The sequence below is a fragment of the Tachysurus vachellii genome, chromosome 14 (genome assembly GCF_030014155.1).
Source record: "Tachysurus vachellii isolate PV-2020 chromosome 14, HZAU_Pvac_v1, whole genome shotgun sequence".
Lineage (NCBI taxonomy): Eukaryota > Metazoa > Chordata > Actinopteri > Siluriformes > Bagridae > Tachysurus > Tachysurus vachellii.
The window spans coordinates 10,923,472-10,950,188 of NC_083473.1; the positions used below are offsets into that span (position 1 = coordinate 10,923,472).

A 26,717-nucleotide genomic window follows, 5' to 3' on the forward strand; every position below is an offset into this window, starting at 1 on the left:
GTCATCTATCTGAGCAGACATATGTTATTTGTGCACGTCTGTCTTTTAATCATAGCAACTTTGGATGTGATCATTCCGTTGAGAAATTACAGCTCCTCTTCATCCAGGACTTTAAAGGAAACCTTCTGTTTGTTAATTAACATCCAATCAGATAACAGAGATAGATTCAACAATACATAAAACTAATATCCTTTCCCTAGTCTTGCATTCTGAGAAACACGTTTTCAATTAAAAAGAAGAACTTGACTTCCTGACTTCCTCTTGATGTAGTGAGCCTTCATTTTAGGAAAGCCATCAAGCTCACGCTTGAACAGAGCTGATGAATTCACATTACACCGAGCCCATCACCGGCTCCCGATGAGCTCCGTGCCACGAGACAGCTTGGAAACAGAACAAAACACCATTAATAAACCTATTAAAGACGAGGTATAAATAGTGCTATTGTTTGGCTCGATTAATTCTTCCATGTAGAACGTGTCTGTGGAAACTTTTGTTTGCTACTTAGGCAACTTTGTCAACTCTCTGACAGTCATTACCGTTCAATACGCTGTGTATATTGTTGGACTTTAAATCCTCATGGCATGAATGAATCGACACTTTAGTAATGTGTCATGGTACTGCGTTCATTTCTCAACGTAACAAAGCAAAGGGCTGTGATCGTTAAATAAATGTTAAGTCTCTGAAATCCCAGAGCACTGCAAAGTCTTATGGGTTTGAACTGCAGATGGGATTAAATTAACAGGACATGAAACCGGAGGACGGCTCAAAACCTTCACACATGTCATTTATTCCAAAATCAGTGGGGATAAGCTGCTTTCGAGGATACAGCAGATGAGTAGTTCTTTTCATAGAAAATCATTGAGCAACAGTAGTCGAGACCATTCAACTCAACACAACTGTACTGGGGTACCCAGAGGAAACCCTTGAAGCACGGGGAGAACATGCAAACCACACACACACACACACACACACACACACACACACACACACACACACACACACAAAAACACATCACTATGGGGGTTTTTACACCTGGTCACTTCATGCGTTTTCTGTGATACGATAGCTATCCGATCGTAAAAAGACCAGGTGTAAATGCCCTCCGAAACGTTTTCGAGATGGATATAAATCCGATCGCTCACACCACTTCAGGAGGTGGTCTGGGACACATTTCAGATGAAACTGGACAGGTGTAAATGAATGTGGTTGTTCAAGCCACATATGTCAGCGCTAAACTTCTCCCAAACGGAAGTACGTCACTCGCAAGTGACTCACGAGTCGTGCATCGCGCCAGAAACAAATAAATGTAAATGCTGTTTTTTTGTAGCATAACCATCATAACAAGTTTTTTCGTCTTCTTTTTGATTGCATTCTGAAAACCGCATACACCAAAGCGTGTTCCATTTCAATTACCCCGGAAATGAGGTAAAATATATTTGCGTTTTGGGTGGGAGTAGAAAGAGCGGATTGATAACTGATTCACCAAGACGCATTTATGTGGCCTAATGTAAATGGAACAGTCAGATATCGGATCAGAGAAAACACATGAAGTGACCAGGTGTAAAAAGGCCCTATGACACCATACTGCCTTTTTCATAATAATAATAATAACTAGATTTGTAAAGTTCGTCGGGACAAACTTTGATGTTGGCTTTGACGGTGCAAGTATTCGCAAAGGCCGGTGCTTTTTGGAGGCGAGTGGACATAAGGGTCAGTGTTACTTTTGGAGGCAAGTGGACAGAAAGATTGTGAAAGCTACTGGACAGCTAGGGTGCCAATACTTTTGGAGGCGAGCGGACATGAGCATGTTTTGATATGTCACATGTCCATGTTGTGCAAATTTTTGATTTTCACGAGACGTCACGTGACATCACGTGACATCACGTGACGTGACCATAATACACGTGAGGCAGTTCCCCTCATTGTGCTGAGTGTTTTGATATGTCACATGTCCATGTTGTGCTAATTTTTTATTCTAGGACAAAAGCTGCGGGACAAGTTACGCGCCGAAGTTTTGTCCGGAAGAGTATGCAGGATAGTAAGAATGTTGCTTTGCAAGCACCGTTAATAAGTTTATAACGGAAATCAGAATGTTGGCTTCTACAATAATAATAATAATAATAATAATAATAATAATAATAATAATAATAAAATACGCTGTAAGTATTTGCTCTAATGCTGTAAAACCCCCTATTCAGTAAATTCAGACAATGTGATATTATATAATGGGCCGTCAGAAAGGGTAAAAAAATAAAGCAGACATGAAAGTGGGTGACGCTAATGGTACTTGGTATCAGCAGATTGAGATGTAGTGTGATTGATGGCATGGTATGATAGCACAGGGATTTGCTTTGAAGCTGATGGAGCTCTATATTGCAATGGCTGATGATATTTTTTTAAACCTGTTTTGTCATTACCTAAACGCTAACCTGCTGATTCTCTTTGATGCTCAGCATCTTATATATTTCCCTTTAAAAACAAGAAGACAGGGTTCTAGGAACATGTGTGCAGTGCTGTTACTGTCGGCTTCAACAGATAAGAATCATTATGCGTCATGTTATTGTACATACACTTTAGGGAAAAAGTATGTCGCTGAATGAGCACAAATCTGCACATCTACATTCCTGAAACTAGTGGAAAGCCTTCCCAGGAGAGTGTGGGTTATTATAATGGCAAAGGGTAGACCAACTTGGTGTTGAAATAGTCACATGTAGCTGTTATGAAAAAGGGTCTACATACATAGTACGTCTACAATATCTGTCGGTTAAGTGGAAGACATGTTAAAAAAAAAGCCTCAATTAAAACTATTCTGTCTGTATTTTATTTTTAGGCCCAGATGTTCTGGCACACACACATATAAAGCCCAGCCCTGACACCATATATTCAAATCAGCCCCCTCATGAATTATGCAGGCTTCTATAATGATGCATTCTTTTTGCTGACACAGGGTTGGGGGCATTAAAAATAGATCTGAGTGCAGCAGGAGGCAGGAGCCCTGCTGAGCTCTGTTTTGACTGCTGTTTTTGCCACCATCATGGCCTAACTTAGTGCAAGCCTGAGGTACTCAACATTGCATCTTGCTGGAGGACATTTTAAGACATCTCGCACTTCCTGTTCTGCTCTATGTATTCTGTAGTTGGAGCGGAGGAAGTTTTACCCTGGGTTCATCAGATGAACTCAGATGATCAGATTAATCCCTGTTTTAAGGCCAAGGTGTTTATAGTATGCACTAGAAAAGGAACTCAATTTGAGATTTTAGGCTGTCAAAGGAAACAATAGCAAGTTCGTAATTCCTCTAGCAGTGTTTCTGTTCTTGTACTGATTGGACAGCACGAGCGGCTGCTGTAGCTCGCGACCAGCCAAGAGGCTTTTAATCACTTTCCCCCAGTAAAGTTAATCAAATTTTGAGGTGGTGTGTGCAAGCATTTGAATGTCAATGACCCCTAACAGTGTTGGCTACATGCACAGACAGACAAATGTTTATTGGTGACTAGTCTTCCACTAGCATGCGACAGACTGTGCCACCAACCGCCAGCCTCTGCCCTCTCCATCTCCCTTGCTCTTGGGCTCCTCTTAAACACCCTTAAAAAAACCCTGCAGGTATTGTAAGATGATGATGTAAGTGTAAATGATTCCAAATCATTCCACCCCTTCTTCCTTTTCCAGACACTAGCACATGTGTGTGTCATGCTGTTAACTGAAAAGGTATCAGAGTAATTTTGAACACTACTCAGAGTCATATATCACCAATTGTAGTGCATTAGAAAGCAGCCAGACTTCTGGATAACATCTGGCTATGTAAAGCTCACTATAATTTATCCAAAAGCATGCTAAATAAACAGCGATGTCATGTTAAATTATCTAAGAGCAAATTCAGACCGTCTTCAAAGACCGGAGACTATTATTTAAATTTTTGTTCATTCATCTTCAGAAACAGATTTATCTTGGTCACCGTTGTAATTGAACCAGAGTCTGTCTCGGGAACACTGCGTGTGAGGCAAGAATGCATCCTTGATAGGTTGCTGATCCATCATAGAGCACCTGGGGCAATTTAGAGCAACATCCAATTCACCCCCTGGCAGGTGGAAGGAAACCAGAGAAGCTGAAGGAAATCCTTGTGGGCACCGGGAGGACATGTGAAGCTCCATGCAGATGGTAACTAGAGACAGCAATGCTGCTTACCCACCAGAGTGACAGATTAGTCCACAAAGTCCTATGAATTGTGTTCTAGAATTATGTTCTAGAATTCTGGTCCAGACACCATATCGTCGCTGTCGGGCGGAAACCTTGTATGTCCAAATTTGGTCAATTTCATATTTTTTCACATATCGCTGCTATTGGTCAGTCCCCACGTGGGTCTGTTATTTTTACAAGTTATTAACCAATCTAAAGTCTTGAAAATAGCTTGAGCGCAAATCTCATAACTCCATTGGACACTTCAACTGTCCACCTCTTCCTCACTCCACGGGAGAGCTTCGTGGCATATTTCTCCACAAGAAGAGTCGCAATGAATAAACACGTCTTCTGAGGTAAATGTCTTCAAAACACTGGGCTCAAAGAAAAAAAAATCTTGACCCCCGCTAGTTCTGGTGCTCGTCTGAGGACAGGAATTTAGCGCAAGACAATCCACTGCAACGCGGACTAAACCCTGTGCACTGCAGATAAGCTACGGTGTTTTTTTCATTTCCTGAAAAATAACGGTTTTGGAGATACGAGGATTCCGCCCGACAGCGACGATACTGTATATACTTTTACACCGACGTAGATAGTCCTCAAACTTTGCCAAAATGACAGCAAGGCAGTAACTGTCTCTATTTCCTCCCTGGCTCTCTGGAGGCAAATGAAGGATTGAAGAGCAATCCCATAACCCACTCTAGACCTCCTCAGGCACAGATTTATGAAGTCATATTCAGGAAGTTGCTTTAACCTTTGACACCTCTGTAAAGGGTAGGAATCTATGTTGGGAGTTCCACATGAAGTCAGCCAGAATGTACGTCAATCTGTGCTAGTGTGCAGGCATGAGTGTGTGTGTGTGTGTAATGTGTTCCTGGTGGAAGCAGGCAGCAGATGTTTGCCTCGGTACAGATTAGGGCAGACGGCCCTGGTGGCTCCCTGGCATCGGTTGTTGCGGTTGTGTAACTGTAGTGACAGCAACAGCATAATTGAGTCACTGAGGACATGACATGCCTGTGCTACTGCTTCCTCTCTCATCACTAATGTGGCCTAATCGCTATGGCCTTGTTACAGGAAAAAAACGAACACCAATTCATCATCTCGAGTGACTGATGAGCATCCTGAGATCAACCGTGCTTCTTAGTATTCGAAGTGACATCTTGAGCATGCCTGTAGAAATCCTCCAGAAACCTGTTAAATTTGTAATTATGAGGAAGAAAGATGAAATTTTCATCATTTTTATTCATTATTTAATGATTCTGCTCTAGTGTTGACTTCATCTACTTCGTCTGTTTGCACATGGCATTTGAACTCAATTCATTTCAGTTCAGATTTCTTTGTGTAGCACGTTTAACAATACACATTGTTCCAAAGCAGATTAACAGAACTTCTCATAAGCAACCCAAAAGCTCCCTGAATCGACATGAGGAAGAAGAAACTTTGAGTGGAAACCCATATTCTCTTCAGCATGACACCGAATAGCGGGGATGTAAATGTCGTTATAGTCATTAAGATTAGAGCGGCAGTTTTTACCTATAAGTCTGCAGTATCAAGGTGGAATCACTGAAGCATGGAAGAAACTTAAACTGTTATAAACCGTTTTTGGAAATCAGAAAACTATAAAAATAAAGTAAAGCATAAGGATGAATCAGACAAAATTAGTCCCGCTAGAATTTTGCAATTTTTTGTGATTGCAGAAATGAATGCAGATTATCCACACATTTTCTGCAGATTTGGGCCAAGACATGATTTGTGATGTCATCACAACAACCATTCAACCAAACCCCTATCATAAGCTATCATGAGTTCATAGAAAGTAATGTGTCTTCACTGCTAGTGGTTATGATGAAGAATATTATTTGTGCAAGTTTCCTCTTTTCTGCAAAAAAAAAAAAAGACAAAAAATCTGCAAGATGTGTCGCTAAATCAAGCGTTTTTGGCATTAATAACCCTGTAACGACTGTCTGAATGCACACAACATTACTTGAAAACACACTACATGACTTTCAAATTCTCCGAATCGCTGAACCGCTCCACACTACACGACTTTAATCTCTTGTGATCTACACAAGCGCTATATGAGCAGTCACAGATTATTCTCACACTATACAACTTTTTTTTGTACCTTGATAGATCTGCATCGTAGCACACCTGATCCCCAAATCCCACTTCCTCACAAAAAGCATTGTGAACACTGTGACTGTTCTGGTGATTTCTGTTTCAGTTCTATACATATATATGTCTATATATATATATATATATATATATATATATATATATATATATATATATATATATATATGTATATATATATTGTTATACTTTTGCACATCATATAATATTACCTCTTCTTATTTATTCTTACTTCTGTTCATTCTTTTTTAACTTCTTAAAGTGAATTTATTGATATGCACAGTCCCGGAGGAATGGCCTGGGTTTTAATTTCACTTTAAGTGACATAAAAATTGTGAGAATCTTTTTATTTTTGTTTTTCCTATCAGTTATTTAGGTATAATTTCAAATCATTTTATAAATTGTGCTTATAATTTGAATTCACACTAATTGTTTAACGCTAAATTGGATTCAGGTTTGCGCTACACAAGACAGCAGATGATTGTGATTGTCCTCTTGGTCTCTCACTGGTTGTTGCTTATTGCTGCTCTTGTTGCTAGTCACAGTGAAGCTCATATTACACAGTCGCTACACACTACACATCGCAGATCCCCGAATTAATCAGAAACAAGGAAATTTTGCTTAAGCCCATGTACCGTGTGGTCCGCTTGACAGATAATCTCAGTATTCGGTATGATAAGACTCGATGTATGACTAGTTTGGAATTATTTCTCAAGTTCAACATCCAGTATAAGAACATTCTACTGTTGTAATGTGGTTGCGTCATGACTAAGCTGTGCGAACACTCTCGTCTCGACTCGATGCTGTATCTGCGAGGCACCTGTGTGCGTTACAAACAGCGCAGTCTTCACCCCCAACAGCCCTAACTCAAAGAGAAGCTTGAGCTTTTGAAGATGCCTGCTAGCAGCTCTTCTGTAGCGCACCACACTGGATTCCTGCCTGCAGAGAGAGATGACGCTTTTTTCCATTTTATGGAACAAAAATTTAACTCCATGATTAAAGTTTAGGAGTTTATCACATCCTGTGTGTTTCAGCGTTGCATAACAATTCCTCATCTGGAGAGACATTGCTGTGTAGATATGAAGGAGACAATTTGTGATGAGGAGAAAAGAGAGATATTTCTCCCTGAATCTAAGACAGAAGGTGAATTGGGGAGTTGGGAAAGGTGTTGACTTACTGAATAGCATGAAAATGGAGTGAGGACTGAAACTAATATATGTCCTGCTCATTCAGGGTTTGGCAGGATGGCTGACTTTGGGTTTTTGAGCCTTACTTCCAGCAGAGTATTTCATCTCTATATATGATTTCTATATGCTACCGCTCCTTTAAACTTATATAAGATCTGATAAATCTCAGTCACATGGTTTGAGAGATAATATCGTATTTTAAAAACAAGCATGAGCTATTTATTTATTTATTTATTTATTTATTAGAAATCCTGCCAGGCTTCTGTATTTCATCGTCAATAGTCTGTAGTCACACGTCACTTGTAACATGTCCTTCTTGTAACTAAACACAGTGCACACAATTCTCACACTTTTGTATTGTTGACCTTCAGCTCTACCACAGCTGATCATCTAAATCTTTTTACACAGGATGTCCTTCCTGATACAGTTTTATACTCCCATTTGCACTGAAAGTTAACCCTTCAGTGTCACAGTTGGTTCCCAGCTTGGGAATTGTATCAATGTTGCGGCAATGAAATTGCAGGATCCTGCTCCTGGACCTCCTTAGAACCAAACACACCCACAGTAGACCTGCAGTTTATCAAGTTCATATAATGAATGTCCTGTGTTTTAAAGTATTTTTGCACACTTGCTTCTTGGAAACTGAACTCAGCATGAACTAAATCTCTCTCTCTCTCTCTGTCTCTCTCTCTCTCTGTCTCTTTATGGAGAATGGGGTATGAACAGAAATAATATGGCAGTGGTGTCCGTGCTATTTAAATTAAAAGGGCTAATATATTTTTTCTGCAGGAGACACACACTAGAGGTAATAGTGAAAGTGAATTGGGTACAGGGCCAAGGTGGCTTAGTGGTTAGCACGTTCGCCTCACACCTCCAGGGTTGGAGGTTCGATTCCCGCCTCCGCCTTGTGTGTGTGGAGTTTGCATGTTCTCCCTGTGCCTCGGGGGTTTCCTCCGGGTACTCCGGTTTCCTCCCCCGGTCCAAAGACATGCATGGTAGGTTGATTGGCATCTCTGGAAAAATTGTCTGTAGTGTGTGAGTGAATGAGAGTGTGTGTGTGTGTGCCCTGCGATGGGTTGGCACTCCGTCCAGGGTGTATCCTGCCTTGATGCCCAGTGACGCCTGAGATAGGCACAGGCTCCCCGTGACCCGAGGTAGTTCGGATAAGCGGTAGAAGATGAATGAATGAATGAATGAATTGGGTACATGGTGAACAGGAAAAGCTGTTCAAAGCCATGGGACAACTACTGGTACAGGTGTAGCCATTACATGAATCTGAACATCTTACTAATAAATCAAACTGTGAAAGGAAGAATATTATTAGAGTTTAGAGGAATCGGTTTTGTACTTATAATGGGCCTGAGAGTATAGAAAGTGTTTATGATGCTGAAAAATATGTTTCAGAAATTAGACTACAATGTGTGTCTGGATGTTGGACGGGATTGGTATTGCACTACTAATTTTACAGTGGACAGGATTGAAGAGGAGACTCACATTGAATCAACTGTGATATTGTCAAAATTATTAAAGAGTTTGATTTGATGGATGTATAGAGATGTAGAAATACAGGCATTAAACAGTATACATGATGTAAGTTTTCTGAGAATAGGGTAAGTGGAGCAAGGCTGGGTAGATTTTATTGTAATGTGAAATGTGTGGAATAATAGGGTGATGAATGCTTTTATTTCACCTAATGGTCTGTCAGAATAGTTTTCTTAACATTTCTGGACTATATTAGCACAGGACCTATATGAAGTACTTTTGCAAAGCATTAAAAGTAAGTTACTTTCCACAAGCTGTACCTACTTCCCAAGAAAGCGGATCTAGGAGTCCTTAAAAATTGGAGACGGTTATCCTTGATTTGTTCAGACTATAAGATATTTGCGTTTATAAATATGTGTTTATCACATAGACTCAATTGTTGTCTGGACTGACTGGTTCGGGACGTTTGTTCCCAACAGATCAATTCTAGTACTGATATGATTAAAGTCTTTTTTTTAATAAGAGATGAAATTGATTTTAATGAGAGTGTGTGTGTGTGCCCTGCGATGGGTTGGCACTCCGTCCAGGGTGTATCCTGTCTTGATGCCCGATGACGCCTGAGATAGGCACAGGCTCCCCGTGACCCGAGGTAGTTTGGATAAGCGGTAGAAAATGAGTGAGTGAGTGAGTGAAATTGATTTTAATCAGCTTATCAACTCTAACATTGGAATTCTTTCATTAGACCAGGAAAAAGCATTTGATTCTGTTGACCATGTGTATCATATTAATGTTTTAAAGAGGTTTTGGTTTGGTGACCAATTTATTTCTTTTATTTAATTATATTCAAAACAGTTACTGTATACTGTAAAGCCTTTGTGATTATTTAAGCTGGTGGTGGATTAAGTGCAGCAGTACCTGTGTTGAGGGGAATTAGGCAAGGTTCTACACCCTCTGGGCAATTATATTGTCTTGCTATTGAACCATTGTTATGAAGGGTAAGGAGGGACCTCAGAGGAACTTTTATTTCAGCATAGATCCTAGGATTAGAGTGTTTTTAGCAGCCTATTATGAGGATATTACAACTTCAATTACAGGTTAAAATTATATTACAGCCTTAACAAAAGCTATCAGTGTGAGAAAGCATCATCAGCAAGGCTGCACTGGTTTATTATTGGCCAGTTGGAGGGTCCAGGACCAAAACTGCATTACTGTGGAAAAGGGATGGAATTAAAATCTTAGGTATTTTTTTAAAAACAAAACATTTCAGAAAAAAAGAATTGTGACGGAATGCTGGAAAACGTGTCTGCTCGATTGTCTAAATGGAAATGCCTTTTCCTGCACTTATCATACAAAGGGAGAGATCTGGTGGTAAACAACTTGGCTGCTTCTACCTGTGGCATAGAGCTATAGTCATTGAGCCACTTGAGAAACTGATCTGCATGATACAAAGGACAATTGTGGAATTCTTTTTGAGTGGAGAGCATTGAATTTGTGTAGCAGGACTTTGTCTTCCTATCCAGGAAGGAGGACAAGGCTGGTAGATGTGAGGTGCCAGCTTCATGCTTTTAGGATACAAACAGTTCAGCGGGTGATCGACAGTAAAGACTTGGCTTGGACTCGAATCGCAAGAGTGATTATGCAATGCGCAGATGATCTTGACTTGTATAGATATCTCCTTTAATTGTCAAAGAGAAGTCCACGAACCAGGGTACTGGGATTAAGAAGAACCACTGTTCTTCAACCCAGTGATCCAGACAAGACTTCTATCCCCTATGACCATTCATTCATGCCTGCAGAGAAATGTCATTGTAAAACTGGGTCACCAGAGACCAACGGAGGCCCTTAAAGAGGTGACAGGCTTGAAGTCGTCAAACCTTACATCAAAGCACAAAGTGGCTACACGGAAGACACTGGAAGGGGACACTTGCCGGACATGAGAAGTGAGACCATGAGAGTTTCCAAGATTCAAAGTTTCTCCTCTTATAAATGATGAGCAAGAAGATGAAGTTTCTGGTTCAATCCTGTCCTTTAACACTCGTCAGATTAGGTATGAAGAATCTGCAATCAAGAAAGCAATATATCACATCATAGTCAAAGTGATGCACCTGGAATCGCTTAGAAGGCAAGAAACGTCTATGTGGCCAGGATTGTTGTAGGCATACAGGTGGAGGACCCTTTATTGTCCTGAGATATGGTTTAAAGCTGTATCGTTATAAATTGTAGCAATAAAGATTTGTTAAACCTCTCCCTCTATTGTGATGTCATTCTCTTTCTCTCTCTCTCTCTCTCTCTCTCTCTCTCTCTCTCTCTCTTTCTCTCTCGCTCTCTCTCTCTCTCTCATCACCACTTTCTTAATCACTCTGTCCCCATTCTGTACCTCAACAGTAAATCCACACTGGAGTTTCCGAACAACGGTTAGTGTTTTTTAGGCTCTTGTTCTTCATACTGTAGTTAAACTGATACACAGTTTTAGGTCAAAGTATCCCCCTTTCTTACAGCCCCTCCATCCACATCCACTCTAATAGAACATAGTCTTGTACGGATTATCCTGACCATACAGTCATTAATCATGGGTGGGTTTGAAGGCTAAAGCCTGGAGACCTGTGCAGACAGGGGTCACCTCTAAATGAACTCCACAGCCTGAAGGAAGCAGGGCTTTCTCATTATGAATATATTGCTGTGGACTGAAGAGCTTTTGATGCTATCGATTAGGGAGGAGAGTGAAAGTGAAGGATTAGGCAGCTGAAGTCTGTTTGGCATCACTGCTGTGAAGGGATATAGTGAAGTGTGGAGCGGGAGGAAGTCCTCAGTTTATCTAGTTTATGAAAACTCAAAGGAGGAAGAGACTGAGAGACTGCTGGTATGCTTTTTTTTGTTCAATTTCTTTTTCTTTCTTGTTCGTCAGTGCATCTGGAGCGACATTAAAAAAGTCATTTGTCTGGAGTGACTTATGAACGTATAAATGATTTTAGAGTCAGCTATAAGGAGGGCTGTACAATGTATTAAATGCAGGGTTGCCAGTATTTTACACGCATCTGGTTTTGATAAATGAAATATTTTGGAGTTTTATTTGACTTGATTTTCTTAGAACAAATTTGATTCAACGCAAATTCAAATTTCTCTCAAAATCTGTCACAAGGGCATTATTTCTCATAAATGATTTTCAAGCCACCTACTTCTGGACCTGATTCTAATAAAAGGTTGTAAACATTATTTAGTTTGTTCTTATACCAATAGGCTGTAGACATTCACTATTTCGTCTAATTCGAATTTTTGATGTGTGAAAGCATTTGACATCTTCGTCACCTCCTTCATTCTCCTCCTCCTCGTCCTCATCCACCTCATTGTCTTTCCCCTCCTCCTCATCCTCCCTTGTGGCAAGTAGGTTTAAATTCTTTTCTCTTTTACCCTTCTCTTTCAATTTGTTTTTTTAATTTATTATTATTTTTTTGCTTGCTTACAATGGACACTTTTTAAACTGGCATTGCTCTATTGTAAAGGTCAAACTAAGTAAGGGGCCAGCTAAATGTGGTAAAAAGCATGTTTGCCATTAGATATCTAAGACTTAAATGTGATTTCCTTTCTAAATGAATGTCATGCTTTGTTAAAGTTGTGGTATAGATACTATGCTGTAGCAAAGTAAGCAAACTCTCTAGAATTTAATTTTGTACCGTGATGTATCTGGCTGTCAGAATACCTATGATGCTCCATTCAAAATACAGTCTTTAAATTCATTGTCTGTCTTTTCACATTTGGCTGTAACTAGACATTAAAATCTTAAAAATACTAGAACCAGTGATTAATTCATTCATTCATTCATTCATCTTCTACCGCTTATCCGAACTACCTCGGGTCACGGGGAGCCTGTGCCTATCTCAGGCGTCATTGGGCATCAAGGCAGGATACACCCTGGATGGAGTGCCAACCCATCGCAGGGCACACACACACACACACTCATTCACTCACGCAATCACACACTAGGGACAATTTTCCAGAGATGCCAATCAACCTACCATGCATGTCTTTGGACCGGGGGAGGAAACCGGAGTACCCGGAGGAAACCCCCGAGGCACGGGGAGAACATGCAAACTCCACACACACAAGGTGGAGGCGGGAATCGAACCCCGACCCTGGAGGTGTGAGGCGAACGTGCTAACCCCAGTGATTAATATGTATGCAAAAAAAAAACGATATTCTATTTCAGTAAAGACTTTATAGTAAAAAAAAATGGCCATGTGAAGGGTTTTCAATACAATTCAATTTTATTTGTGTAGCACTTATTTGTAATGGACTTTGTCACAAAAGTATAAATGTATGATGTATAAAAAAATGAATAAAATTAGTATATATATATATTTTAAATTGTATACATTTGACTGTGCCTGTTTCCCCAAGCTGCCACACACATTTCATGAAGGTGTATTTGTTCTCTATGTGTTGTTACACTTTGTTTTTTGTTCTTTTATCATTCATTATCTGTGTCTCTTGTTTAGACACAATGACCCTAGCATGTGTATTTTTACAGTCATTCCATGCTTGTGACTATTAGAGATAAACAGCCATGTGATTTTTATTCAGAATTTGCAATCTGTACCTTGTGATTGTCTTTTCTCCTGGATGTTCAGTGTGGGGTAGAGAAGAGATATTGTCCAGTGTTTGCGTTTTCAATATCACACTACAATTACACACACACAGCAGAAACAATGACCTAAATTAAAACTTAAAGTGCTTGAAGCTGGTAGTAATTCCAGTACCCCATTATTCCCCAAATTAACATGTATGTTAGATGGTTCTTTAGTTGAAGCAGAGTGCTTGAGTCTCTCCAGATTAAGAGTTTTGCTCAAGGACACAGCAGCAGGGGGGAGTGGATGTGAAGCTGGTGATGTCAGCAGTCTTGTCTTACCATGCTTCAAATCCCTCAGTGCCCTAAGGTTCTTAGCCTTGGATTGTCTCATGCAGTGCTGAGCAGCTCCTTTAGCCCAGTATGTCTCAGCAGGAGAAGGACACACTCAGCCAGATCAGTGATGCACTCCGATTCCTCCATGCTGCTCTGATCCTCTTTGCTTCCTCAAACAGAGCAGGGTTGTGTCTGAACGAGCAAGAGAGAAACTGCATGTGTGTCTGTGGCTATGTATGAGTGTTAGAGAGCGTGTGAATGAGAATCCAAGTTTGTCCTATACTTCAGAAAGTATATTTCCCTTACAAAAGACAATAATTCATTCACACTTGGACTGGCTTCCTGGCAGGGGATTTGCCAAATTGTGCTCCTGTTAATTATATGAACACATCTTGCAGGGATTGTTATTGGTTAGTTATTGGCAGACTGACAAATTACACACTGACTGTCTGACTGGTTGAGTAACACCCCACTGTTGACGTGCATATCTGTGTAGGACATCCATGTTCAAATAAAAATGCAAAGGTGTTTATGTCAAGAAGTTAAGTGTAGAGGAACTGAGAACAGTGAGCATAAGGCAGGAATACACAATAGGACTATAGTTCATCACACACACACACTTTTACACACAGGTAATGTAGAGCTGCCAATCTATCTAGAAGAATGGAAGGAAACTAGAGATTCTGGAGGAAATCCACATGGACAGTAGCCAGAGGTCAGACCTGGAGCTGTGAAGTAGCAACGCTACCTACTGCACCATCACGCCATCCCAAACCACAGATAATAAAAGCTAAACGGATCAGTTATAGCATAACATTTTGTCTCCTTTCCATCCTCTTTATTATAAGTGAATATGACACACAAGTATGTTGGCAGACACTTAACAGGACTTTTTAACAGATTTGTAGATATATAACACAAACATGAACTAAAACATGGACTAACAATCTATCGATAAATCTCTGGGAAGAGTAACAAGGAGCTGTTTTGCCATGGAGCTTTTCACCCAGTAAAATCTCAACAAATCTTGCCTTATCTGCTCCAATTTCTATGAACTTATGGTAAAAATGAGTAGTGGATATTATCTGGATGTGTGGTTGAGCAAACCAAGGCAATTGTATGTGCAGTTGTACAATACAGCTGTCGCGGTGAGACAAAGGCAAGTGAAGATCCAAATGCAGTTCAATCTTTTATTAAGCCAAAGCAAGAAACAGGCAGGCAGGCAGGCAGAACAGGGCAGAACACTGAGCAAACGGGAACCGGGAACATAGACACAAACATCCAACAATGACCAACACCAGGGAAGTGAACAAACAGAGTAGATATAACAAACAGGAACCAATCACCAAGCAGAGACAATCAGTGACTAAGACAACACACCTGAGGGGGAGATGGAGTGCAATTAGTGTCCATGGTAACAAATGAGTGGGCGGAGCAAACAATTAACAGCAAGGCAGACCAGCAGACAGAAACAGGGCAAAACGCAGACAAACTCATTACAACAGCTGATATATTTCTGAGAGTAAATTCCACACTATAATACAGTATAAACAGTATATTGGAGGGTTGGAGGTTCGATTCCTTCTTCCAACCTGTGTGTAGAGTTTGCATGTTCTCTCCATGCCTCAGAGTTTCCTCTGGGTACTCAAGTTTTCTCCCCAGTCCAAAGACATGTTCTGGAGACATTGTCTGTAGTGTGTGTATGATTGTGCTCTGCCTCCAGAGTGTCCCCCTTTATTGTGGCAGGAGTCCTGTGGGATATATATCCTACTTCCAGTGTAGGATAGGATACAGAAGCATTACAGAAAAGGGATAAATAAATAAATGGAAGGATACAGTAGATAGATAGATTCTGGTAAAAATTTCCCATATGTGCAGTTAATGTATATTTAATTAGGAAAGAGATAATCAGCCACCTTACTTCCCGGTCTGTTGAGACGGATGTTAATCAGTGTTTTGGCTCTTATGGCATGACCTCTGAACATCATATAGTCCCTAATGACTTCCCTGGCCCACCCCCAAACCCACCGTCATATGAAGCTTTATGATGTTTAATTATCTGTGGCTTGCTTCTCTCTCACTTTTTCTTCTTCAAACACATTTTCCCTTCGTGCCTCATAAGGAAGCCAAACAGAAATAAGTGAGCATCGGAGTGGGTTTGTTCAGAGTGATATTGTGTTTGGTGGGCTGTAGTCTCTACACTTCATTATCCAAATGTACTGTACGTCTCTTCATCCTTTAGTGCTGTGAATTTTCTCCGAGCTGCTTTTTTTTGTGTTTCCTGCAATACTTGTGCATGTCCAAGGTAATTATAAAGATATGAAATATTCATTATCTGGTGTAGCACAGGAGTTGAACTCTTCCTCTGTACACGCTGATTTAAGTGTTTAGGGCCCAGACGACGCAGGCAGAAAAATCTTTGAAAACGCTTGCTCAACAGTTGCAGAGAGAGTGCAAGGCTTTCGGTATAAAGATTTTGTCTAAAAAAAGTTATTGGGTGTGTTCTCTCTCTCTCTCTCTCTCACACTCTCTCTCTCTATGTCTATCTGTCTTGTCTCTGTGTGTGTCTGTCTGCCTGTATGTGTGTGTGATAGTGCTTGTCTGGCTGTCTTTTTTTTCTGTTTGTGTTATGTGTGTGTCTGTGTGTGTGTGACTGTGCATGTGTGCATGTGTGTGTGTGTGTGTGTGTGAGTGTGCGTGTGTGTGTGTGTGTGTGTGTGTGTGAGTGTGCATGTGTGTGTGCGTGTGTGTGCATGTGTGTGTGTGTGTTCGTAACTGTGTGTGTGTGCGTGTGGGTGAGTGAGTGTTTCAGCTATGGCAAGATCACTGGCTAAACACAAGCGCTTGCCTTTATACTTGGCTTAAAACTGTGATTGAAACAGGAAAATGTAATTTTACCTTTTTGCCATTTGCTATGATGTAATGTAAAACAGTGTACCATAAGAAGCAACAGGCAACTGAAACCATTTTTAGAATCCAAAACAGATTAATATGATAATAAACATAATGAATAAGAAAATCACATCATTTGAACAGCTGATATGGGGTCCAGTAAACTGTTAATATATTGCTGCTAATGAACAGTTCTAGTTATAATATTCACAATTATACATTAATCCCAGCAAAACCTCTCAGTACACACACACACACACAAACTCAAATGACTATGGCTTATTATGATTCTAGCAGCAGTCCTCAGTCATGTTGGTGAGATGTGAGATTATTCACTAAAACAAGTGTGAGACTTGGGGATAAACTTCTTTTTGGAAATGTTTTTTTTTCCCCCATGTGGCACCGGCAACAGCAGCAGAATTTATAATGTAAGGTGTCCTGTTATAAACGAGACCGAATGATATTGAAATATGTTCTGATTGTGGTTGGTTTCTGAAATGTAATCATATGAAAGTGTTTTTAATAATCAGTTCATAACTTTTGCCTGCTTTCTTTCTCCTCAGGTCTGGTGAAGCTGGGAATCCACTGTGTAACGTGTCAGAAAGTCGCTATAAAGATCGTCAACCGAGAGAAACTCAGTGAATCTGTCTTAATGAAGGTAATCCCTCCACAACAGAGGAAAGTCAATGAAGACTAAACAGATAAAGCTTGTGAAGCATGATATTCTTTGGAATTGGTTAGATTGTGGCTATTGGGTTTGAGTTTTGTTACACTCTCAGCCATCTGAATCGGTGTGAAGACTAGAGGAGCGTATCAGGCTTCAGGAGCATACAGATGTGGAACTGGGACATTGTTACTCTCATGTGGGCTTTATTAAGTGTTCAGAAATGTAAAGGAAAGGGTAAAGAACACATCACAGCATCACCCTGTGTTGTTTATTGCCTTTAAGATAGGAAGCTCACAAATGTGTGAAAGTTCAACAGGTGAATTAATCCTTCTGGTGGTCTGGGTGAGGAGGGGAGAGGATGGAGGGATGACGACAGAGGGGAGAGAAGAGGATGGAAGGGAGGGGATGGAGGATGGAGTGGAGGGGATGGAGGGGAGAGGATGGAGGATGGGGCGGAGGGGATGGAGGGGAGAGGATGGAGGGACGGCGATGGAGTCAAGAGAAGAGGATGGAGGGGAAGGGATGGAGGGGAGAGGATGGAGGATGGAGTGGAGGGGATGGAGGGGAGAGGATGGAGGGGAGAGGATGGAGGGACGGCGATGGAGTCAAGAGAAGAGGATGGAGGGGAAGGGATGGAGGGGAGAGGATGGAGGATGGAGTGGAGGGGATGGAGGGACGATGATGGAGGCGAGAGAAGAGGCATGGAGCAGTTAGCCTAGTTAATGCAACATGGTGTTAATAAATATTCTGATTTACTCTGAACCTGTATAACACTGACATCTTTTTTTTTCATTTTACTAACATTGTCTGAAGGGTGAAGCTAGAGTTTATGCCTGTGTTTCCAATATAATGCATGTAGTTTCTTTCTTACTCTCTCTCTCTCTCTCTCTCTCTCTCTCTCTCTATCATCACCTTTCCCATCCACACATTTGTACTTCTGAAGTGGCCAATAAAAATGTGTGAATTTAGGAACACAGAAATGACACGTCTAAATTTGCTGCATTATTTATTGTGTGTGAAATGAGACCCCAGCCGAAGCTCAGTCCATTATTAGCTCTTCAGATGGAAGTGGCCATGGGAACGTGGTGAGTGAAATTGAGGGCGCAGTAACCTGATTAAGGATAATTGTCTTCCACAGGAGACATATAAAATGATGGGATTCTTATTATTGGGTAATAGAGCATCATAGTGAGTCATTTGGTGGTTTGTTTAAAAACCTTCATTTCGTGCTTGGTTATTAGTCAACCTTGGAGCAGAACCTCAAGTTGTCTTGTTTTAGGGTTTCATTTTGGCTTGATTGGTTGTGGGAACACATGATGTCTTTAGTTGGCTCTTGGATCTTGTGCACTTCAGGTTCATGCTCAGGGAATCAGGAATATGTATTTTACAGTTTGCGCTGTCCGAGTTAGAAAATGGGACGTGTTAAAATGATCATCAGCAAAAACATCATGCTGGTAAAGATTGTTTTCATCAAGCTGTAGCACATTCTTTTATTCTACATTTAAATGTGTCAGCAAATAAGAGGCAGCAAATATTTGTCCTTTACCACTCATTATAATAAAAAACACCATAGCGGTGTTGAATTGTCTTTTTCGATTCGTTAGAATGGATTGATTCATTTCTATAACAGCAGCTCTGACAAGTACAGTAGTGCTGCCTGTAAGACAAATCAGAGCTTTATATTAATGCACTTCATATAATGTATGTCATTGTTTCCTTAATTAAAGCTTTTACGGGGACTTTCATTAGAAATTCAGCACATAAACAGATTCTTAAAATCAGGTACATTGGCGATAGGGTTTCTAGTTAATGATATGACTTAAGAGAGGAGATTTTTGGATCATTTCTGGAAAGAATCCAGTGTCAGTGCTTAGTAGCGGCATCACACCATCCCGTTATTGATTATTTAATAATGGAGGAAAGTCTACATGGAGCAGTTTGACTAGTTAATTCAATATGATGTTCATGAATATTCTGATTTACTTTTATACAATATTCTGATTACTTTCTGATTATTTATTGAGAGCATGAGTGAGTACCTTCAAGGGCTCCATACACAAGCCCTAGTTAAATTATTTTATCTACTGCTGACAGACACAGAAAGATAGCTACATGTCAGATTTTTACATATTTTTTTTTTTACATAAAAGCTAGCTGCTGTTTATAATATTAGCAAGCACTAGATGTTAAGGTGCATTTGATCAGACGTACTAGAGCACACGTTTAAGGGAAGTATTATGTTTACGCTTGACTAAAGAGACGTGTCTTTAATCTACATTTAAACTGGGAAAGTGTGTAAGTGGCATTGTTTTATTTCTATAACACACAATGCTCTAATCTGGTTGGTCAGGATTAAAATTAATTTTAATTTTATTAATTAAAATAATTAATTCTTATTAATTTTCTTTAACAAGAGCTCAGACATCCTGCCTTGATGCCCGATGACGCCTGAGATAGGCACAGGCTCCCCATGACCCGAGGTAGTTCGGATAAGCGGTAGAAAATGAATGAATGAATGAATGAATGAATGAAGAGCTCAGACAGTAGTACTGGCTGTGAGGCAATATTATGATTACAGTATTCTGTTTACTTTCTGATTATTTAACCCGTTACTGAATCTAGTCATGTTTTATTCTTTACTTGTTTAATTCTTTAATTTCGTTAATTGTTTGCTGGTATAAAAATGTATGATAGATTCCTGTAGCTTTTTCAGGAAAAGCATTATCGGAGTTATATCATCATACAACCCTGCCTACGTAAATGCAGTTCTGTATTTTATCTGGACGCATCGTATGGCGCAGCATGTGCCTCAGACCAGGGTTTAGTTTGTTTGCTGAATAAACTCACTGAGCTACTGCAGTGTATGTTTGCGTTGCTCTTCCAGTTTCCAGGCAGCGTTTTTTTCATTACGGCTGACTTCTGTTCAACAGCTGAACCTGCTACTTGTCAAAAAGAGGCACTTCAGGGCTAATTTTGATCTCACTCTTCCAATTACATGTGATGACACTTTAGGCAAGTTTATTGTTATAATTTAGAGAGTGAGTGACTGAGTACCTTCCAGTGGCTCCATACATAAGCTCTGCTTCCTAGTATGTTTTTATCTGCTGCTGACAATCTGATTCAGGTCCTGATTCATTTTCTTTACTTGCTCTAATGTGTCAGAATATCATTTTTGTATTAACAGATTATTCACAGAGACTAGTATGGTGTACGTCACAAACGGATTTAAAACAAAAACAACTATAGGTTGATATGAGAAATGTTCAGCACTTTGTAAGTTTGCCTACACCAAAGTCTTACAGATGGAGAGTTTTCAATTCAATTCAATTATTGGTATAGAGCTTTTAACAATGGGCATTATCGCAAAACAGCAATAGAAAATTTAGTTTCGGGATTTTGATCCCAGAGCCAGAGGTGATACTGGTGAGGAAAAAACTTGAAAGTAGTACTCAGCCTTTTATTGATAATTTTCTATAACAAATGATTTTTTTTCTGTTCATACTATACATACAGCGATTGCCATAATTTGATATGAAAAAGGTTTATCAGATTCTTGTGGTTTATGGATTGTTTCCAACCCCACCAATAATCTGAACCATGTTGATATTGAATTCAATAGAGTCTAATTAGTACAGAGAGTATTGGCTCTGTGTGATGTGATTAAAGCACAGCCCATATAAATGGCCCCATGCTGCGAAGCTCCTACTGCCCCAGGGAGCACATGGTCCAAATATGCAGCAGTTCACTTTAATCTACTTTCTGCACCGATCTGTATTTGTGTATGAGTATGGTTGTGAAACTATATACGTATACACCCAATTTCATTTTTTTGGAAAAAAAAAATCTACCATATAGGTCACCATGTAGCCCATCTGTTATCATGTACAGTTTGTCAGCCGTGTTCAACCCTATCTGTCAATCAAAAGGGACCACCTTAGGACCACAGCTGACCAGACCAGATGTTCACATGTGTCCAGATGGTCTGCAGTTGGTGTGTTCCTGTTTACTGGCTTTACAGTGTTTCACATATACGTGTCCTCAAAATGTTTTTTCACCAGAGTGTGTTTATTGTTATTTATCAACTCAGACAGAGCTAAAATCAATTCAAACACAATTAGCATTATTAAGTGATAATAATACAAATCTTAAAATCTAAGATCTGTTTTTTGTTTTTGTTTTATTAATCCTGATAAATACCTCCCCAAGGTGTGCACCAGGCTTTTTTCTTTGTCTTACGTATTGCACTTGCTGAGCTTACCCTGGCTCACGACGCAGGACTCCTCACAGAGATAACGAGCTCATCAATGGTGTTTCTTAGCCTTCCTTCCTTTCCTACCACCGGGAGACTAAACACCCTCTTGGGAGTGTGACGTATGGCTTCTGTAGCCCTGGATTAGTGAAATTAGCAGCATTTCAACAATCCTGCTTCTGACTGTCACACTGTTGAACTTGTGCTTGAAGTTGCTTTGAAGGTTTTCAGCTGTTGGGGTCAAATTGAAGTGGTTATTATTTGAAGTCAATGAGCGTGTACATGTGGATTTCTAGCATTTTAGATAAAGATTTAAATAGAAGTCACAGTGCATACCATTACTGCTGTTACTATTAATTGTAATCAATGTTTTGACTTGACATTTGTTCTGAAGCCAGTTATTTATTCTATTTTAATGGACAGTCTCCTTACCCCTATATTCAGGGTAAATTGTGCTACGGTTATATGTAAGCAACATGTATGCACATGTATTGTTTTGGATTTGAATAGGTTGGATTTGAATAAAAGTAGGTGTTTCAAGGTTTCTTCAGTCATATTACAGATACAAGTTTCAGTTCCAAGTTTATCCTATTTCTATTCTGTATTTTTTACAAAAGTCAGACATTATTTCTCCTGGTGTCTTCCCCTGTTCTGTGTGGCTATAAATGATGGTTCAGTCTGAAATAAATCAATTAAATCATATGAACAACAATTTTTTGGTGGATCTGGTATCCTAGTGGTTAAGGTGTTGGACTGCCAAATATAAGGCTGTGAGTTCAAATCCCAGGTCCACTGATTTGCCACTGCTGGGCCCTTGAGCAAGGCCCTTAACTTCTCAGTGGTATAACATGTAAGTTTCTCTTACTAAGGGAGTCTGCCATATGCTGTAAATTTAACAAATGCTACGTTGTTTCATGGCGCATGAAAAATATAATAATTGTTTTATTGCAATGCAAAAATTCGACGTTACCTTGAATTTTTGTTTTTTGGCAGATTTTACATGGCTCCAGTAGCGATTTTGTCCTTTGTTGTTAGTTGTGGTGGCAGTGGTGCAGAGGACGGCTTTTTCATCTCACAGCTCCGAGGTCTGTCTGTGTTGACTGTATGATTGTCTTTGTAGGTTTTCCAAAACACGCTGTGTGCTGGATTGGTTATGCTAGTGTATGAGTGAGTGTGTGCGTGATACCCCTTGATCATACCTAGGGGCAATTTAGAGTAGTCTGTTTACATAGGCTACATAACCTTCTAGCATGAACTGAGGGATGATGGGAAACTCTACACAGACTATAACCTGAGCTCAGGAATGACCTGGGATTCTGTTATTGAGTTTATATTGCTGGTTGTTTGAGTTTAGGAAACTTCCACCTACTACAGTATATGACAGCCATGTTTATGTAAAACTACTGTGCTCTGTTTATTTTAAGCACATCATTTGACATAGCTAGTTAGCTTAAATGATCAGCTTCTCAGAATCAGCATACATATAAGTGACAACATTTGCATATCTGTCTGCTCCTAGTGACGAAAACAGTATAATGAGTGGCTTTAATTGATTCCATTCACTCACATAAAGAAGGACAAAGAAGCGTCATGCTGCTTTCCCGTGCTCCTCTTTGTCTTGTGCTGTCACCGTGTTGAACATGAGGACGTCAAGAACCTCACATTCCCCCTCTTTTCCCTCCTCTCTAGCCACAAATGTCACCTTTTTAAATGCAAATGCAGCACGGTGGGCGCCTGGCATCACAGTTGCATGGTGTCGCGCAGGCAGCACGGCTCCACTGCAGCGGAACAGAGGTGACAAGACTCATGGGGTTTCTGGAATGTCCCCAACACCTACACACCCATGTAGGGGGGCAGTGGGAATTGTGGGATACCCAGTCTAGTGTGAAAGCACATGTATAGTAAGTGTGGTAATGTAAGGCCTGGCAGAAAGGGACTGGACAGAACGAGATGGGAAAAGAGATGAGCTCTGTACGGGACAATAAGTGAATGAATTGAAGCTATGAAATGAAGCAAAAAATGTTCATAACCTTTATTATACACAATGGTGAAATTATTTTTGAAAATGCATTACACTTTATACTAGGGATGTACCGATACCACTTTTTCTCTTCCGATCCGATTCCTATACCAGCATACCGATCCAATATCTGTGTTCTGTTCTACCTTTAAAACTAAAGAATGTATAGTTATTAAGATTTATTTGTTTCTGGCAAAGAAATACAAAAATGCCCATTGCTGGATGAAAAATGAAAACACAAGAAACCTTAAAAAAGTATTAATGCAGTAACAAACAGTACATTTAACAGTTAGTGGTATAACAATCTAATCCATATATACTGCAATTATTAAATAAAATTATATTCTGAAGAAAAGGCAATATTTTAAAGTGAATCTTAAATTAGAACTCTTGAAACACAATGCAAAATGTATTAAACAGTAAACCTTGCACCCAAATGAGCGACATTAACGCACTGAGGTAAACGGAAAGGGTGCCTGCTAAACTTGCCTGTCTGTCGCAGGCGGTTGTGCAACATATTTCCTATAAAATTTATTATATTTATTTTCATTAATGCAATTTAATATAAGTGTATTTTTCTTATAAGTTTAAGCAATAGTCTATGATGTTTGCTGTTCATTAATAAACCACCAGGGGCATGGGCGTCGGAAGTAAATAAAAAGTGGGCGTGTCCTGTCCCACACACATATAATGGTTCCGACGCCCCAGATTTCAGGAAGCAGGAGCGTGGTCAATGCTGTAGGTAAAACGCGGAATGGAGTTTAATTTATTAGGGCATTCCTCAAGCAGAATGGATTCGACTGGCGGCGCTCTGAAAAGTAATAAAAAAAAAGACATGCGCTGAATAGAGACAGTAAAAGTAGGTGGGTCCAATATTATTGGTCTTATAAAGTGGGCGTGTCCTGTCCCACCCACATATAATGGTTCCGACACCCATGCCCACGTGTATCGGATTAGGATCGGTCACCCACCACCGATACCCGATCCACTCAAAATGCATGGATCGGCGCTGATACCGATCCAAAATATCGGATCGGTACATCCCTACTTTATACCAATGCTTTTTATGCATTATGAATTGTTAAGACATGCTACTGTATATGTAGAGTAGAAATTATTATTGATGTTCTGTCATTTTGACTCAGACTTTATTTAAAGTTCACAAAAAAATACTTGTACATTATTCTAACCGTTATAATAAGTATAATCATCTATCAATAATATAGTGTATTTCTAGTTTCGTATCAAAAATCTATCATGACTTCCAACAGTAGAAGTAGATATAAGCACTTTCTGTATATGTGCCTTAGGTATCCATTTTCAGTTGATTAAACCATTCAGCATTTTGATGGACAGTAATTGAAACCTAATAATCTAATGGCAAGGTGTTTGTTTGATCCCTTCAGACTCTTAGCAGTATACAACTAGACAAGAGCTGGGCATTATAATGCAAAATAAGATATTTGTGCTTTGGCCAAGATTTCAGTTGTGCGCAGGGTTGCCAGATCTCAGTTTATAGTTTTCCACTTTTACCCACAACCTTATTTCAAATACAAGGTGTAGGAATCTAGTAAACCTGCAAGGGGTTGTGTGCGTGTGTGTGTGTGTGTGTGTGGGTGGGGGTTTGCTTGCTTGCATGATATCATAGATATTAGGAACAGCTCCTATGCTAGTATGCTTGTATTAGTTCATGAAAAACAGCCCGCTAAGGAAAGATCTTTTAAAGATAAAGAGGAATCAGGGATGAGTGTGGGCTTGATTAATTTATAATGTTAGGCTCTGGGTTGTTGATTGGAGGATCAGGGTTCAAGCCCCAGCACTGCCAAGCTGCCACTGTTGAGCCCTTGAGCAAGGTCCTTAACCATCACTGCTCCAGGGGCTCTGTATCACGGCTGACACTGCACTCTGACCCCACACTCTAAAGTTGGGATATGCGAAGAAATATGTTTCTGCAATTTCTGGAGCACACTCCCAAGAATTTCACTCACCAAGGCACATGTGCTGTGGTGATGTGACAATAAAAGTGACTTGACTTGACTTGACTTAATAATTGAAACTTGAAATAATTGAAACTTGAAATAATTTCACTGTGCTATAATGTATATGTGTATGTTTGAATGTATTATGTATCAATACATGCACTGACCAAATCTAGATCGACAGCCTCGAATACAATAGAGTGCATTGTGACATTGTTAATATTTATTAAGACATCTTACAATACAATTAAACATGCGCTATTCTGTTTCAAAACATGCAACATAATTCAAAAATCTGCGATGCCTGACACACAGATAAAGAAAACTAACATATAGTTTCTAATATATTTTCAAAAATGTAACAATATATAAATAGAATACATTTATAGTTACATTCGTACATGTAATAAATGTATTGATAGCTCATTACAGACATATCCATGCTAGAAATGGATACAGTGAGTGCCTGTGAGTGTGTGGCAGTGATACATGGCTGATGGTGTATGTGAGTGTGTGTTTATGTAGAGGAAGAGCCTGTGTGATTGAGCACTGTGGTGTGTGACATGTGATGCTGTGTGAAATGATGTCCTAAGGGAATAGTAAATGTGTGTGTGTGTGTGTGTGTGACAGTGCACACAAATAAAACACATTCCTGTTGACAGCAGCTAACAATCTAACCCTAGCAGGTGTACCGTGTGTGTGGTGTATAAGTATGTGTGCATATGATGTGTTGTCTTGTTCTCCTTTTCTAATGAAGACTATGAGGCAGAGGCACGGCAGTGTGTGCCCGGTCTGCTGATCTACTCATCTCTGTTCGGAATCTGGATCCTTTTTTGCCTCAGGCCTGATTAATATTCATTATCCATGGTGACTCTGTGCATCTTTGAAAAAAGACAAGATGGCTATGAGCAGAGAGTGATGAAGAGGGGATGGAGGGAGGGAAGAAGGAGGGTGTCAAGAAATTGATAGTCTGTGAAAAGAATGAGACAAAGTTGAAAGCTAGTGATTGTGTCACCATGGCTGTGTTAGGGCTGACCG

The 26,717-nt window shown here is 39.9% G+C and overlaps 2 protein-coding genes across 4 annotated transcripts in view; both read left to right on the forward strand.

The window, feature by feature from the left end:
- Positions 1 to 26,717, forward strand: part of thg1l (tRNA-histidine guanylyltransferase 1-like) — a 427,208-nt gene that overhangs the window by 275,776 nt on the left and 124,715 nt on the right. The gene's annotated exons all lie outside the window — the stretch shown is intronic.
- The window catches only part of brsk2a (BR serine/threonine kinase 2a), a 197,544-nt gene that overhangs the window by 89,736 nt on the left and 81,091 nt on the right, over positions 1 to 26,717 (forward strand). For all 3 annotated transcript variants that reach the window (XM_060886621.1, XM_060886623.1, XM_060886622.1), the window contains exon 2: positions 17,328 to 17,422. In XM_060886621.1, the coding sequence (XP_060742604.1) occupies positions 17,328 to 17,422 (95 nt within the window). The remainder of the gene's footprint in view (positions 1 to 17,327; positions 17,423 to 26,717) is intronic.